The sequence below is a fragment of the Agelaius phoeniceus genome, chromosome 5 (genome assembly GCF_051311805.1).
Source record: "Agelaius phoeniceus isolate bAgePho1 chromosome 5, bAgePho1.hap1, whole genome shotgun sequence".
Taxonomy (NCBI): Eukaryota; Metazoa; Chordata; class Aves; order Passeriformes; family Icteridae; genus Agelaius; species Agelaius phoeniceus.
The window spans coordinates 61,091,665-61,106,781 of record NC_135269.1 but is presented as its reverse complement, the minus strand read 5'-3'; the positions used below and the strand labels follow the sequence as shown (position 1 = coordinate 61,106,781).

Sequence of the window (15,117 nt, the reverse complement as noted above, 5' to 3'; positions counted from 1 at the left end):
AAACTTTCATTATTGAAAGATGAAGACAGCTTGAATCAACATCTGAGAGTTAGCAGTGCTGTCTGAGTGCAGCTGTCTTGCTTGAAGGCATTCATACTCCTGTGAGAAGATTTGCTATGCTTCCTTACTAATGCAACAAATGGCCTTTTATTAAAGTGTGATTAGTTTTAAGAAAAAATAACACAGTGGTCTTTTCATGCTCTAGAGAAAAACCCTTGAACTGTAGAGATGCTGCACAATTTCTTCATTTTTCATTTTGAAGAATTTGTTTTTTCAGGCTCTGATCTGTGTTTTTTTGGTGAAGGTGATTATGTTACCATCCCAGTCATATCCAAGCCAGGAAGGATGGTCAGCATCGTTATGTTCCTGTTTCTCCAGTTCAGCTGTGTATTCCAAGACATCTTGTCTGCAACAAGAGTTTAAAAATAATAATGAAAAAATAAAAATAATAATGACAAGAGCATAGATTTAAAAATAATAATGACAAAACTTTTCAGAGGTTGTTTTTACAAAGAACACTAAAAGCAGTTTAATGAGGAAAAGTTCCTTGCTTTAAGTAAAGCTATCAATATTATTGAGGAAAGGAAACCGGAAGTTAATTAGTTAGGTCATAGAGTCACAGAATGAATTAGGTTGGAAGAGGTCTCTGGAGAATGTTTTAACCTGATACTGCTTTAAATGTATCCAACTATTCCAGGTGAGTCATGGCTTTGCCAGATGAGTTCTGAATATCTTTAGAGATGAAGCTTGCACAGTCTCTGGGATCCTCTTCAAGAGTTTGGCCAGCTTCCTGGTTAAAAAATTAAAGTTTCCTTGTAATCAGAAAGTGATCAGAATTTTCCATATGCCATTTGTCCTATCAGTGCACCTTTGACAATGGTCTGGCTCTGTCTTCTCTTCTGTATGCTCTGATGAGAGTAAGAGGCAGCAATAAGGTCTCCTCCATCTCAGATCTTCTCCTGGGATGTAGCAAAACAATTCTGTGAAGGTTCTTCACACATCACATGCTCCAGCACTTGAATGGTCTTGGTGGGCTTCATCCACACTTGCTCTAGTGTGTCAGCATCTGCCTGAACACAGATCTGAGAGGGTGATGCCACTGCAATAATAACATTGTCTTTGGAAGAAAATATAAAACCAAACAAGATAAATAAACCAGCTACACCTGAAGGTATTACAGCATCTCCAGGGTGTTTTTTCATGGCTCTGTAGGAAGGCTGTAGTAACTGTGCAGGTCCCTCTGTTTCTCTATTTGAACCAGTATCTGTGGCACCTCCAAGTACTTTTACCCTTTCCTCATTCACCTTCTGCTTGTTTTTTGGCCAGCCTCTCTACTGTAGGTATCTTCTGTCACCCACGTCTTTTAACATGTATTGTTTCAGAAATGGAATTGGGTACACAATGGGCAGTTCTACAGGAGCCTTGTGGTTACCTGCATGCTCTGGCTCTGGCTCTGGACCTGCCCCAAGGCTGTTTTGTTTTGCAGCTTCTGTGAGAGCTGAACCAGAAGAGAGTTGTCCGTGATGCCCAAACCTACCCATGACCCCTCAGATCCTCCTCAACATTTTGTGGCCACTGCCCTTTTGCAGAATTAGAGCACAAAACTAGCAAACTGGATAAAAATTTGAGAAAATCAGGCCTCCTGAGTGAGACACTCTAAAAAGAAGAAAAGCAACTCTCCCTTCTTTTTTGGCAGTGTCAACCCAGCAATTTTCAGTACCTTCCCAAGCTGAAGAAATGGAACCCACCACTTGCAGTGCTGTGAATGTCTCTTTCTTTCCATGCCTTGTGTGAGCTGGCTGCCAGCCTGGTCCTGCTGAGCAGAGCACCCTCCTGCCCAGCCTCCCCCTGTGCTGGGTACTCCAGGGCTCCTGGGGAAGAGCCAACTCTGCTGCAGCTCCCATCCTCTCCAAGAGATTCAGCCTGATCTGGTGTGTCACAGCCACATCAAGACAGTCTTTCTCCCTGCTGGCCAACTCCTGAGCTCTGGAAAAATATAATATACAGCATCCAGACAATACTGGAAAAAAATTCAAATTGAAGGGCTCTGTTATCTGTCAGTAATGCTGCTACAGTGTTCTTGTGTTTGTTTCCCAAAGTGGAAATGCTGGAGATGGTTACAAGGGGCAGATGTGCCCAGCTGTGATGCTTGCACCACTACAGCAGGAAAGGGAAGTGGGCAGGAGTGGAAAAGGGACAGAATTAGTGAAGCAAGAAGGGCTTGTTTTCAACCACTGCAGGATATTTTTTTTATAAAATGTCCAACACTGACACACTCTATGAACCACATGAACACAAGGCTGCATCTGTTTTTATATTAGGGAAGCCTGTGCCATTGAGGAATGTGTGCACAATTTATATGAGCTATAAGCTCTGACCTATAAAAAATCAACTCATCCAAGTCCAAATTCCTGTTTTTCATGGAAACTGCAATGTATAGTGGCTGTCTGAAGCATGTATAAGGGGAGCTGTTACTACTTTTTTGGAAACTTATGATGTCCCATGCCTGGAGCTACAGTTGAGTGGTTTGCCAGAAACAGCCATTCATTAATCATCAACACATGGTAAAAAGATTGTTTATTTAAGATATACTGTGCTATGAGAGAGCCTGATTATTTTATTTATTTATTTATTTACTTACTGTCTTAAATGAGCCAATTGATGAATAAAAGTATTTCAGCCAATAATGACAGTTATCTTTGGCAAAACAACTATCTCTTCTTGGTATAAGTCAGACAAAAGTACTGGCCCAAACACAGGGCTTGAGCAGCACTGGAATACCTCTAATTGAATCCTTACCCAAAGTTTGACTCCATTTTACTGAGAGGGGGTAACTGGGAAATACAGTTCTGCAACATGGTCTGAATCCTGAGCCATTCCAAAACTCAGCAATTTTTCAGAATCACAGAATGGGCTGAGTTGGAAGGAACCCACCAGGATCATAAAGTCCAACTCCCAGCCTTGCAGAGCACCATTCCCAAAGTCACTCCATGTGCCTGAGAGCATTGTCCAAACACTTGAGCTCTGTCAGGCTGGGGCAGTGACCACTGCCCTGGGGAGCCTGTTCCTCTTTGACTGGGTCCATCATAATAAAAAGCAGAGATTTTTTTTAAAAAAAACAAACTTAGTGAGCTGAGGTTACAGAAACCAATCAATAGTAAAAGTAATGGAAAATAAAATCTCAAACATGGGAGAAATGTTCATAGTACAAGTACAGGAGAAATAAGGCAAGTGGAGGCAGGGAGCTAATGGGAAAAGCAGGAAGCATTCTGCAGGCATGCTCCAGGTTACAAAATGTGGTAAGTCTACATAGGATCTGAAGTATTCTGAGGTGCATGTCAGCTGCAGTAGTTTTATCATTGTATGGCATCCAGTTCATGTGCATTCAGTGGCTGAAACATGGCACTCCAGGAGCCTCTGTGTCACTTCCAAAAGGAGAATTGCAGTCAGTGAGAGGACTGTACTGTATTTCTGTTGCTTGTTAAACAGAAGACAGGAGTAATTGTTGTTGGTCTTTTACCAAATCGTGTGTAGGAGGTCTTAATTTCCAGTTCCATGTTTGTTGGATCTTTCCTGCACTGAGACCTGACTATTTGGATAACATGTAAGAAATTCTGTGAGTTCTTGCAGAATCTCCTTTCTAACCAACAGCATCCATTACAAAACACAACAACAAAACCAAACAAAATTTAAAGTCTTCTCCAAATGTCAAATGTATTGTAACTATTAAGACCTAATGTAATTTTTGTTTAAAAGGCAAACATTGTAAGAGGAATTGTTGATAGCACAGTTTTCGGGGAAGATCTCTTCGGGGAACCAAACTGTTACAGTGAGATGTAGTTTGGGGAAATTACAAGACTAGCTGGCTTCTCTGTCAATGACATGTTTCCTTTCTCATTTTGCATCTAGAAATGTTAACACAGAATGTTTTACAGGGAACAGAAATGTTTCTCTAAAGATGTCAGTATGATTTCCTGTAGTCTTAAAGAGTAGTCTTAAGCAAATCAAACTGACACCACCTTTTCCTACATTTTAGAAAGCAGAGAGTTAGGTTGTTTTTCCTCTAGCAGAAGAAATAAATTGCACCAGCACTATGTACTTCCACATTAGATTATCCATGATTCTTTCTTTCTGCCATTTAGAAACTGGATTAACTGAAAGGTCATTAGCCTCTGGATACAGAAATATGCAGCAGGATACCAGGCCACAGACCTTTTTTTCCTTCTAACATTTATTAAACCTGGAAGGAGGGCAGTATGTTGGCAAATTTAATCTCAAAGTCTACCTGATACTGGAAAGAATGAACAATTGAAAGCCCATAAGTGTTTCCTATGAAGTTGCATTGGACTGAAACTTGAAGAACTTTGTGGCTCCACATGTTTTCTATTTTAATCTATCAAAACAGTAAAAATAAAAAAAGAAAAATAATATGCACAATACAAGAGATATGACTCAATACTTGCAAGGTTTAGTCTATTAAGAAATGTCTGCTAGGACTGGTTAGTGTTTAACAATAAATAATGGGGAATTCCTTTGGAACAATGAAGTAGTATTTTATGCCACAGATATTTTAAGGCAACTTTAAACTAAAAACATATTTCTTCTATTGCTTATTTAGAACCTAAGCCACTAGCATGTTTAATTCTCCAGATGAATGTGATTTTTACATAGATGACCTCTTCCATCTGCTTAAACAGAGAATGAAATTTCTCTACGATGTCGGTTTCACATCCTCCGAACATAAATTACACCTGAAACCAGCCTTTACCTTCTGTGAAAATCTAAGAAGCTGAATATGGTTTTAAGAGTTAGCTGAAAACAGAGAATTAAGGCTTGATTTAGTTCTTTTGACAATCTGTTGCTTGTCATTCATTACTAAAAACATACAGGTTGTGAAACAAACACATTGTTTTATAGAAATATGTGAAGTGACAGTACTGTCATTGCTGTTGATGTTGCTGAAAAGCTACTGCAAGATAACTCACTCTAGAATCATGCCATATTTTACTGTGCTTTTGATGTAGTTATTGGCAGAAGATAAAATTTTTATCATCGTTGCCATATTGACCTTGAACTGCAATTAAAAAAAAAAAAAGAGATTTTCCCAAACTGGGAAACATGCAGGATGTGGAACATATCAGAATCTTGCTGTGAACTCACTTTTATCTTCTGAATATCATTCCCAGTATATTCTGTGGCCTGGCAAGGTCTAGGGCGGGATTTCTTTGGACTTGTTGGAAAGAACAAGGAAAAAATGTTTGGGACTGCATTATTCTGTATATCAATCCAGCTTGTAGGTGTGGTCCCAGACTCAGATGGTGCAGGATAGGAGTTTCCTATCACTGAATAAGTGGTGTGAAGGGTTAGAGACTGAGGCTGGCAAGGAAAAAAACCATCCACTGTCCTGAAAATGAAACTCAAGAAAATAAAGCTGGCAAAGTTTACCTAGTTCTAAACATCACAAAAAGGGCAAAGATAACACTGGGTGGAGACATGTGTCTCGTGGTTGCCTTTTTGTTTTGCAAAGATGTGTAACTCTCCAGGGTTATCTTTAGAGTAAAAATAACTGGTTGGGAAATTCCTTGGCTGGGTCAGAAGAGTTTAATCAAGACCTTTGGAGAACCCATTGCACATGGGACTCTTAGGCAGAGGCAAAATCCTGGGTCATCCCAGGCCAGAATAATGCAAATGGGTTTCTGAGAAGTCATGTCAGCTCCTTGGTGATGGCTCACCCAGCACAAATTGGAATTTGCACAAGTTTCTGTTCCCATTTCATCTCAGTTCTACAGGAAGATGGATAAGCAAGCAGAATCAGAAAGGGCTGGCACACTGTTGCTGCTCTAAACAGAAATATGAAGTCACAGAATGAACAAGTCAACAACAGTAATCTGAAGATAAAAGAAAAACCCTTGAGGTTTAAGATGAGAAAAACTGTAAATCAGAAAATTATGAAGAGATTAAATGAATCTGAATTATTTTTTTTTTCAATTACTACTGTTGCCTACCAATCTTTCAAAGTACTTTCTATATCTAACAAGTGTTTAATTAGAAGTAGAGATTTTAAGGAGAAACTTCTGAGATGACATTGAGAAAACTGCATCTGAGAGAAGTAAAGAAAATAAGACCAATGACAGCAGAATTGTTTGTGGTAGGACAGGGAAATAGTAGAGGAGGATTTGGAAAGTGTGAAGCACACTGGAAATACCTTTTGAGTTATTAAGTATGTGTATTGGTCCTGTGGTCTCTAAAGCAGCTATTAAACCCTGGAATGGCTCAGCAGGCAGTACAGTACTTACAGAGGACCTGTTAAAGTACACTTAGAGCTCTCCTGCTACAGGCTGAGTATATAGGATGGCCTTTTATATTTCTTACTCTCATAAAATTTTATTAAGTTATCTATTCAGATATATCAACCATGTCTAAACTTCAGTTCCTTTCCAGTTTCAGGCCCTGTGGCATGTCTGGCCACTGTGCTGTTCTAGGTGCTCAGGGCCTGGTCTGTGATACTCTTAACCCCCATGGAAGGGTGGTGGGCATTGAATCCACATCTTTTGAGACTCACAAGACTCAACTCAGTTCTCCTAGTTTTTAAGAAGGGTAAAGAAGGAAGGCATCAGCAATTGCAGGCCTTCCAATCTCAGTTCAGTGCCTGGTAAAAGTATAGAGAAGGTTATTCTGAGAGTAACTGAGAAATATTTGGGACAATGCAGCCACTGGGCACAGCCACCATAGGTTCAAGAGGGGGGGAAAGTCCTGCTTAACCAACTTTATTTCCTTTTATGACAAGGTCATCCACCTAGCTGACCAAAGGAAGCCAATAGATATGGTGGGTTTGGATTTTAGCAGAGCTTTTGATACTGTCTCCAAAAGTATCCTGGATAAACTTTCCAGCCAAGTCCATAATACACTGGGTGAGCAACTGGCTCAAAGGGTTACAGTAAATGAGGTTGTATCAGGTTAGTGGCCAGATACCAGTGCTCAATTTGTAATGTTTTTATAAATGATCTGGATGCAGGAATTAAATGTAAAGTGTGCCAATGATACTAAACTAGACTCCCTGCAGGGTAGAAAGGAGCTACAGAGAGCTCAGGACAGACTGAAGAGCTGGGCAATTGCCAGCTGCATGAAACTGAATAAGAGCAAATACTCAATCCTTCACCTGGGATGGGGTAAACTTGGTTATACATACACCCTGGGAGATCTAAGGCTGCAGAAAAAGCCCTGCAGAAAGGGATCTGGGAGTCTGGTTCTATGGAAAGTTGAACATGGGCCAGCAGTGCCCTGGCAGCCAGGAGGGCCACCTGTGTCCTGGTGACACCAAGCACAGCATCACCAGCTGGGCAATGGAGGGGATTGTCCTGCTCTGCTCTGCACTAGGGGCCTCATCTTGAGTGCTGTGGGCAGTGTTGGGCATCACAATGCAAGAAAGACATTAAACTATTAGAGACCATCCAGAGAAAGGTGACCAAGATGGTGAAATGTCTTGAGCACAAGAATTACAAGGAGCGGTTTATGTCAATTGGCTTGTTCATCCTGGAGAAGGGAAGGCTGAGGGGGAAGTGCTGACCAGTGACAAGGCACAAGCTGTGTCAGGGGAAGATCAGATTGAACTTTAAGAGAAGGTTCTTAGAGGTTGGTCAGTAAAAAACAAACTGGGAAAGTGGTCACAGCACCATAGCTTGACTCCCTTGCTGTAACCGTGCTGTGTTTTGAGCACAGGCACAAATCTACTGCCATATACTGACATGCAGTTGGTGGGAAACAGGCTCCCACAGACCCTTGGAGTGAGCTCAAGGACAGTGAGATGGCTGAGAGCATTAATCCCAGCCTGGTTTTCTCATTCATGTTCCCAAGTGTCCTTTGCCAGCAGAAACGTCCCTAAGAGGACTTTGTCTGCCATAGAGAGACAGAGTCTGTGTCTCTGCTCACTTCTGGCTGACACTGGAACATGCAGAGAGCCCTGCCACACCACAGGAGTCCTAAGGCACCAATAGGGACACCCCCTAGATAAACTAGATGGGTCAAGCCAGATCCCTAGCATGGCACCATGATGCCAGTGAAGAAAAGAACCTCATGTTTTGGGGTTTACAACCTCCTCTGAAGTGAGATTAGAAAATATTTTCTTGGTAATTTTTCTACAGTACAGTGTTATGAGAATCTGGAGTTGCTCAAAGCCTTTCCAAAGATTTCTCAGGTATTGTCAGTAAGATGAATGCAACCTGAGATGTCCAAGAAGGGGAGATAATGGCAGGCTGCAGCCAAGTGTTGGATACATGTGTCAATCATTTGTGAATGAACCAACAAGACATACAGAATTTAGAAGAGTATTGAATAGATGAAAAAAAAAATGCCCAGAGCACAACTTTAGTGTCTGATTGGTAGGAAAAGCATGTTTTAAAATTGAAGTAAGGTTTCTGGCACAGCAGAATTCTGACTCTCTGCAAGAGGCTCCACAGAAACTGTCACTTTCTAATATTAGATATTGGTTAACTGTGATTGCAGTCTAGTTTTAAATATTGTGGGGTTTTTTTCACCTACTGAGAATGGTCTAACTTTCCCACCCATATATGTGCATGCAGCATATAGAAGCATTTATTATTTGTGCTATTGCATTGCTCTCTCTAAATTATGAGGATGCACTTTATGACTTTTTAAGCTCAGTTCTCTGTTACAAATGAGTGTCTCACACCAAGATTTTTGAATGCGTGGTTGGTTTTTTTTAGCTCTGAAGCACAGGTTCTTAGTTTCACCTCACAAGTCCATTTTTCAGGAACTGATACTCATTGCCATTAATGCTGGAAGGTGAATTTGAGAAAAACATGACACACAGTCTTCAAGGTACATAAGCAGCCATGGAAGCTAATAATTACTCCACTGACCTCAGTGGGAACAGTCAAGAATACATTATGCACATGCTTTAATTACCTTGCTCATTCAGGACCAAAAATCAAGAAAGACCATAGTAAAAACCTGTTTAAGACATTTCATTAAAATCACTGGAGTGGGGTGGTAGAAAGAGAGATGAGGATTTCACTTGTGCTAAACAGCCAATCTCATGAGAATCTATAAGGGACAAGGCAGCAAGATAAAGCTGGGGCCTGGGGTTGTGGAACAAAAAGTTAGCACACTGTGACAGTCCTCCTGGTATATGGAGCAATGTACATGTGCTTTGCTTATTCCAGATCTATTTATATGCTTAGGATTAAGATCTGCAATAGATTAATAAATAGATCAAAATAGTTTAAAGTAGATTCATATTCTTATTTTTAAAAAAGTTGCTGACTCTGAAGTCAGTAACTGGTATCAGATGCATTTAGAAAAATCTACATTTGTCATACCCTGAATCCTATTCCCTTTAGAGGACTGAATGACAGAATTCATTGTTCATTCTATTGTATCTTCAGAACTTAGATATTTAAAAGGCCAATTTATTTAACCAGAGATTTATTTTCAGTTCTTGCTGTATTTTTTCATGTGTAGAATATTTCCCACAGCAACTTCATTTCTTCCCTACGAAATAAGAATTACCCTTGAATCAGGCTCATTCCCTGAATAAGGCTCAGAACAGAACTGCTGAATATTTTATACAATCAGCATTTGCAAAATGACTTGTAGCTGCCTTAGGCATAGAGAACCATGACATGGAGACTCACAGCACCTCCACTGAAGTCACTGGAGTTTGTTGAAAGACAATTGATTTGCCTCAGAATATAGGATTAAAGTGATATACTCTTCTAATTTTAGAGTAACCGACATAGCATATTCAAAATATTCTTAATGCACATATATGTCTATGTTAATTTAATATTTTTCTATTATATATTAATATTTCTATATTAATTTTTAAACTATTTTTCTTAAAAATAAGATGTTGCAGGACACATTAACATATATCCTTTGGAACAGGTTCATTCTGACTTTCATCTCCTGACCATTTTTAAACAGTTTCTGAGTGGAAAATATTTCTTTACTTAGCAGCTGGATACACTCAATTTACACTACAGTTTGCCAAAGGATTTGTAAGACCCATTAGCTTTAACATGCACAGGTGTACCCATCTCATTTTATGGAGCTGCAAGCTGGATTCAAGTCAAACAAAGACTTGTAAACTTATGGGTAGGTTTATATGGAAGAGTCTCAATGTTCTCTTCTGAAAATAGTAGGGTATTAGCATTTAACAGATTGGCTTTATAAGTGTTTAAAGAAAAGATATCATCTAGGAACAAAGTGTTGGAAGGGGATTACTGGGTCACTGAGTTGACTCACTTTTCCCATTTGCAGGAACTGCAAAATGTGACCAGTCCATTCCCTTACCAAGAGCCATAATAACATTCCTTAACAGTTTGCCCCATCTCAGAAAGCTCTTTCATGATTCACTGCTGAGATAACCAAAAAATCTCCCAGTTGCCAGCCTAAATGTATTTACTGACATTTTATGGTGTTTGTTTTGTTTTGTTTTCCTGTGTTGGTATGTCATGTGCTGGGCATGACCTCTGTGCACAACTTCTATTACCACTCTCATTGTGGAAAAATAGCTGAATGTCTATCTAAACCCAAAGGACACAGGAGATTAGGACCCCTGTAAATAATAATTAATGGTGTACAGTAATATCTGTAAGATATAAGCCAAGGGCTAGTATAAGATAGAGAGTGGCCTCCCAGATCTGAAACACAGCCAGTGAGCTTTGGCCTAGAGGCTGAGAAACTTCTGCACATTTGGAAGGCAAACAACTTGATCAGAGAATATGTAAATTTAGGGCTGGCTAATTAGTCGGTCAAATAATCTCAAATTTGTTGTGCAGGAGCTGTGTTCAGCCACTGCAGGGAATGAGGGGATGTGTGGAGGACTGGAAGAATACTCAGGGGTTATGGAGATGGGTGTTGGTGAGGAAGAAGGCAGGGACCAGTGATGGCTGCAGACTTATTGTGGAAGGAAATAGGACATAGGCATTTCAATGGGGAAAAAATGAGGAAAACTGGTTCACTGAGTGGCAACATTTTAAAGGATAGTTCAAGATGAACATTTCCAAAAGTAGTAATAAATTTGTTCATTGCCATGTGATAATGACAGAAGCAACATTATAACTTTTCCCATGAAATTTAAACAAAAAATGAAATCAGCATTTTAAAAATTGTGTTTGTATGCTTATTTTCAAAATGAGGCAAGTATTTTGTTTTGCTGTTAAAAAAAATTAAAACAACATAAGTAATTAAATGTACAAAAGCCAGAGCTATTAAGTCAGAAAGTACAAGGAAGGGATATAACAGCAGAATTTCAAAAGGGAGCACACATTTCAGATACAGCAAAAAGATAATTGAGATGCCAGGCTTTAGTCAAAAAGAAATTATACAGAAAATACAAGAAGCAAAAGTGCTGTAATAGAAGTTCATGGTAAAGAAGAACTAAGTTTCACTGCAGATGAATCTTAATCTAAATAATTTAATTTCAACCCTGAGTGCTTCAGTTTTAGGCACTATTATTTCAAAGTAGCCACTGCCTTTCAATGCATACTTAACAGGTGTTAAGTTCTAATGCCCCAGTTTAGGCTTTACCTGGGTTCAGAAAAAGAACTGGGGAAAAAAAAAAAGCATGAAAATATCAAGACTAATTAAAACAAAGCCAGAATCCTTTCAAAGCACCCAAAACACCAGAACCTGGGAGAGTATTTGCAGGAAGTGATATATAATGTGAAAGCTCTTCTCTCTTCACCCTTATTTAGACATCAAGTCCTGGAGAGAAAAACTTTTAGCTGATACAGTGTGGACACCTTTATACTGTACCTGCAACCATTAGAAAATGCCAAATACTCCCAAGAGGCAAGTCTCAAATCTTAAAACTCCCAGAAAAGCAGTTGAATGATGCCAGCAGGTCAAATTTCTGGATGAAATAGTAAGCAATTCTTTGCAATAGCAACCCCAGAACTGTCACCCTATTTCTTGTCCATACCTTTGGGCAACCTCCTATGTTGAGAGATGTCAGTCTGTGGCAGTGAAATGCCATTGTTTTCACAGCTTCATCTGTCAGCTGAGGGCAGTGTTCCAGGTATTCTGTGCCCTTGCAGAACTCAATTAAATGCTTGTGCATCAATCCTTTGATCCACTTTCCACACTTCAGTTCTCTAGGTACCCTTCATTAGTAATGAAGTCATTCTGCCATTGACTGGGAATGTCACTAGAAAAAGAAGAAATGCATTAAGGGGCTATTTTCAGTTGTTTATATGTTATACTGTGGGTTCATTAGACTAACATTTATGTAAGTTCCTCTGTATGTATTAAACCACGTTGAATTTGGGTTCTTTAAATTGAGCACAACCCAGAACGTAAAATGTTGATCTTAGAGAACCAGGCCCAGATAAATTCATTCTACTGCTCTCTGCAAATGCCCATTTTTGTGCATAACAACTTCTTCTTCTTCTCTTTTAAATGAACAGAAAACTGTACCTGTATAAATTACTTTTTTTTTTTTTTTTTTGGAAGGGAATGGGTAAGAACCTCAGGACTGTCACTCAAGAGTTCTGGGCTCTGATTTGCCCTGTGGAGTTCAGGCCAGTTAACTGTGATACTGGTTGACTACAATTTCTATCCTTGTTTTTAGAGTGAAAAAATATGTGCAGGCACTACTGACTCCAATTCCAGAACCTTTATAACTCAAATACTAGCTTTTTCATCTATTCTGTAAAGCAGACAGTCTAGGAAAATAACAATGGAACTCTTGTGAAAGGTCACTTGGATTCTTAAAATGCACTTTTCTCCTTTGCACTCCAAAACTTTTTTACATTTCAGCCTGAGTGTTTTCCAAGCCTGAAAACCATCATTTCTAGGCTTACAAAGAGAAGTTAGACCTTCTACTGAAACCTTCTCTGGAAACCTCTTGAAAAGAGTTGCTTAAAGTCACATTTAGGATCACAGGTAGAGCCTGCAGCTCTACCAGAGGTTTATCTTTAGTCAGAATCTCTCCTCTTCTGTCATGTCCAGCCTCAAACCCTGGTGAGAAGCCTTCAATGTGTCACTGAGCAAGGTTCCAGCCTGCTAATCTTGGCCTTAGGCCAGAGTAATTTGTCATTTGCTGGAATAGCAATTCTACCTCTACAGGGAGAACAAAGAAGTACATATAGTATACTGAATAAAAACCACTGGTTGCATACATCTTTTCAAAGCTTTCAAGAATTAGTCCTGAGGTAAAAAGAGTAAGCACCACATGGATAAATAAAATGTGTGCACATACGCAAAAATGCATGTATTTATTATGCACAAATATTATATATTTATATTTATATTATATATATTCTGAAAAAATTACCTCTGCAGTAATCAGCCACTAACACACAGCTAATTTTTCCTTATGTTACATAGGAACTCACACAATAACACAGGGCTGATCACTAGAAAATATTATTTTTATTATGACAAAAGATTATGTATTTCTGTGTGATTTTCATAAGTCTTACCTAAATAACTGCAAAGAAACCTATCAGATCTGAAATTTGTTTCATAGACTGTACTTTTAAGATTTTTGTCTGTATCTTCACTCTGGTTTCGTTTTCTTTTTGTCTATTGGTACGCTATATCAAGGCAGTTTTTCTCAGCTTTGGGTCCTTGTTTTGTTTTACAAAATATTGGAAGTGTCAGTGTTTGAATCTAGGATTGGTTAAAGTGGAAAATTCAGAATCTCTATTAATTGGCTTCTCTACCCTTCCTATTTCAATTTTGGATTTATGGGCTGCTTTTCACCTGTAATACAGAAACATTCTACACCCAGCAACTAAATGTTTTTCATCCATGTGCAAGAGAAACTGCAATCATTTCAGAATTAGGCCTCAAATGTGATGACTTAATCACTACATTCTCAGCTAGGGTATGTAACACAAGGTGAAGCCAAGATTTCAATGCCTGTTAGATATGTTTATCTTGTTTTTATTAGCATAGCTTTTCTACATACTTATTTAAAATATCCTTCAAAGTTAGGTTCTGAATTTACTCTTAACTTTAGGTCTACCCCTACATGCTTTTGCAAATAACATTCAAATTATATTTGCAATCAAAAGAGATGGAGCTTTGTTTGCTCACTTCATCTCTGTGTCCCTCGTTATATATCTATAGAGAAAATAACAGACAAGGATGTGAGGGTAAATTATGTTTACAAGACATTTAGTCACTATAAAAAGTCAAATGTCATATGAAGAAAACATAATTTTCCAACTTAATTGCACAATTTTAATTGTGCATAAATAAGGCCTAAGGACACACACAAACATCAATGAAAAGGTCAAATACTAAATTGCTGTTCATTAAGTGAGCGTCATCTGAATTATGAATGAACAAGGATCCTGTTTTCAAAATATGGGATCTCATAAGTGTTTACATTCTGTTATAGTACCTAGGAACAGGCAGTGGGATTACAATGGAATTACCCTCAGCAAATTTTCCATAAAATCATATCCTTTGATTCAATTTCCAAAAATGACTTTTTATTTTGTTTTGAGTTACTCTGTATCTCCTCTTCTGTCTCCTGCCTTCCCTAGATCCATAAAAACAGGGCTTCTGCAACTCCTACATGTGCTCCCTGCTGCTGCTTTTTCCTCAAAAAAGTTCAAATTCATTTGGCACCCAGGGAAAGCAGAAACCCTTCTTTTTAACAGTCTTTTTTTTTATTTTCTCTGTGTAATGAGACACCTGAAATAGCTTCTTGGCCATGAGCATAGCACAACACAGAAGTGAATATTCTCCTCTGAGAGCAGCAGCACTGGCACCACACGACTTTCCATGAGGTACACAAGATGCACATACTTGGTCATTAGTGAAAACATGGATCTTTACACAGAACATTCATGAAAGATGAGTCAGAATTATTCCTAGAGAAGCAAATGGACTGACATGTACATTGAGCAACAAGATCCAATCCAGATGTAGCTCTTGTGGTACAACAACTGACTCATTTTTACAATATATGGCTATAAAATGGTGGATGTTGAAGATTTGTAATGGAAAAACTGTAGAAGCTGAGGACTGGGATTATGTGATGGCATTGGCTGTACCTGCAGCCTTATGATCTGCAACTGTTTATGGGCATGAAATTAAGACCATTAAAAATATATTATTTAAGCATTTCTGTTATAT

General features: G+C 38.8%; 1 protein-coding gene across 1 annotated transcript in view; it reads right to left on the bottom strand.

Annotated features, from left to right (window-relative positions):
• Positions 1-221: 221 nt before the first annotated feature.
• Positions 222-15,117, bottom strand: part of FBXL13 (F-box and leucine rich repeat protein 13) — a 38,937-nt gene continuing 24,041 nt past the window's right edge. The window contains 6 exon segments of the mRNA XM_077178034.1: positions 222-296; positions 298-406; positions 8,124-8,196; positions 8,199-8,288; positions 11,950-12,128; positions 14,003-14,094. Of these exon segments, the coding sequence (XP_077034149.1) occupies positions 252-296; positions 298-406; positions 8,124-8,196; positions 8,199-8,288; positions 11,950-12,128; positions 14,003-14,094 (588 nt within the window). The 3' untranslated portion in view covers positions 222-251.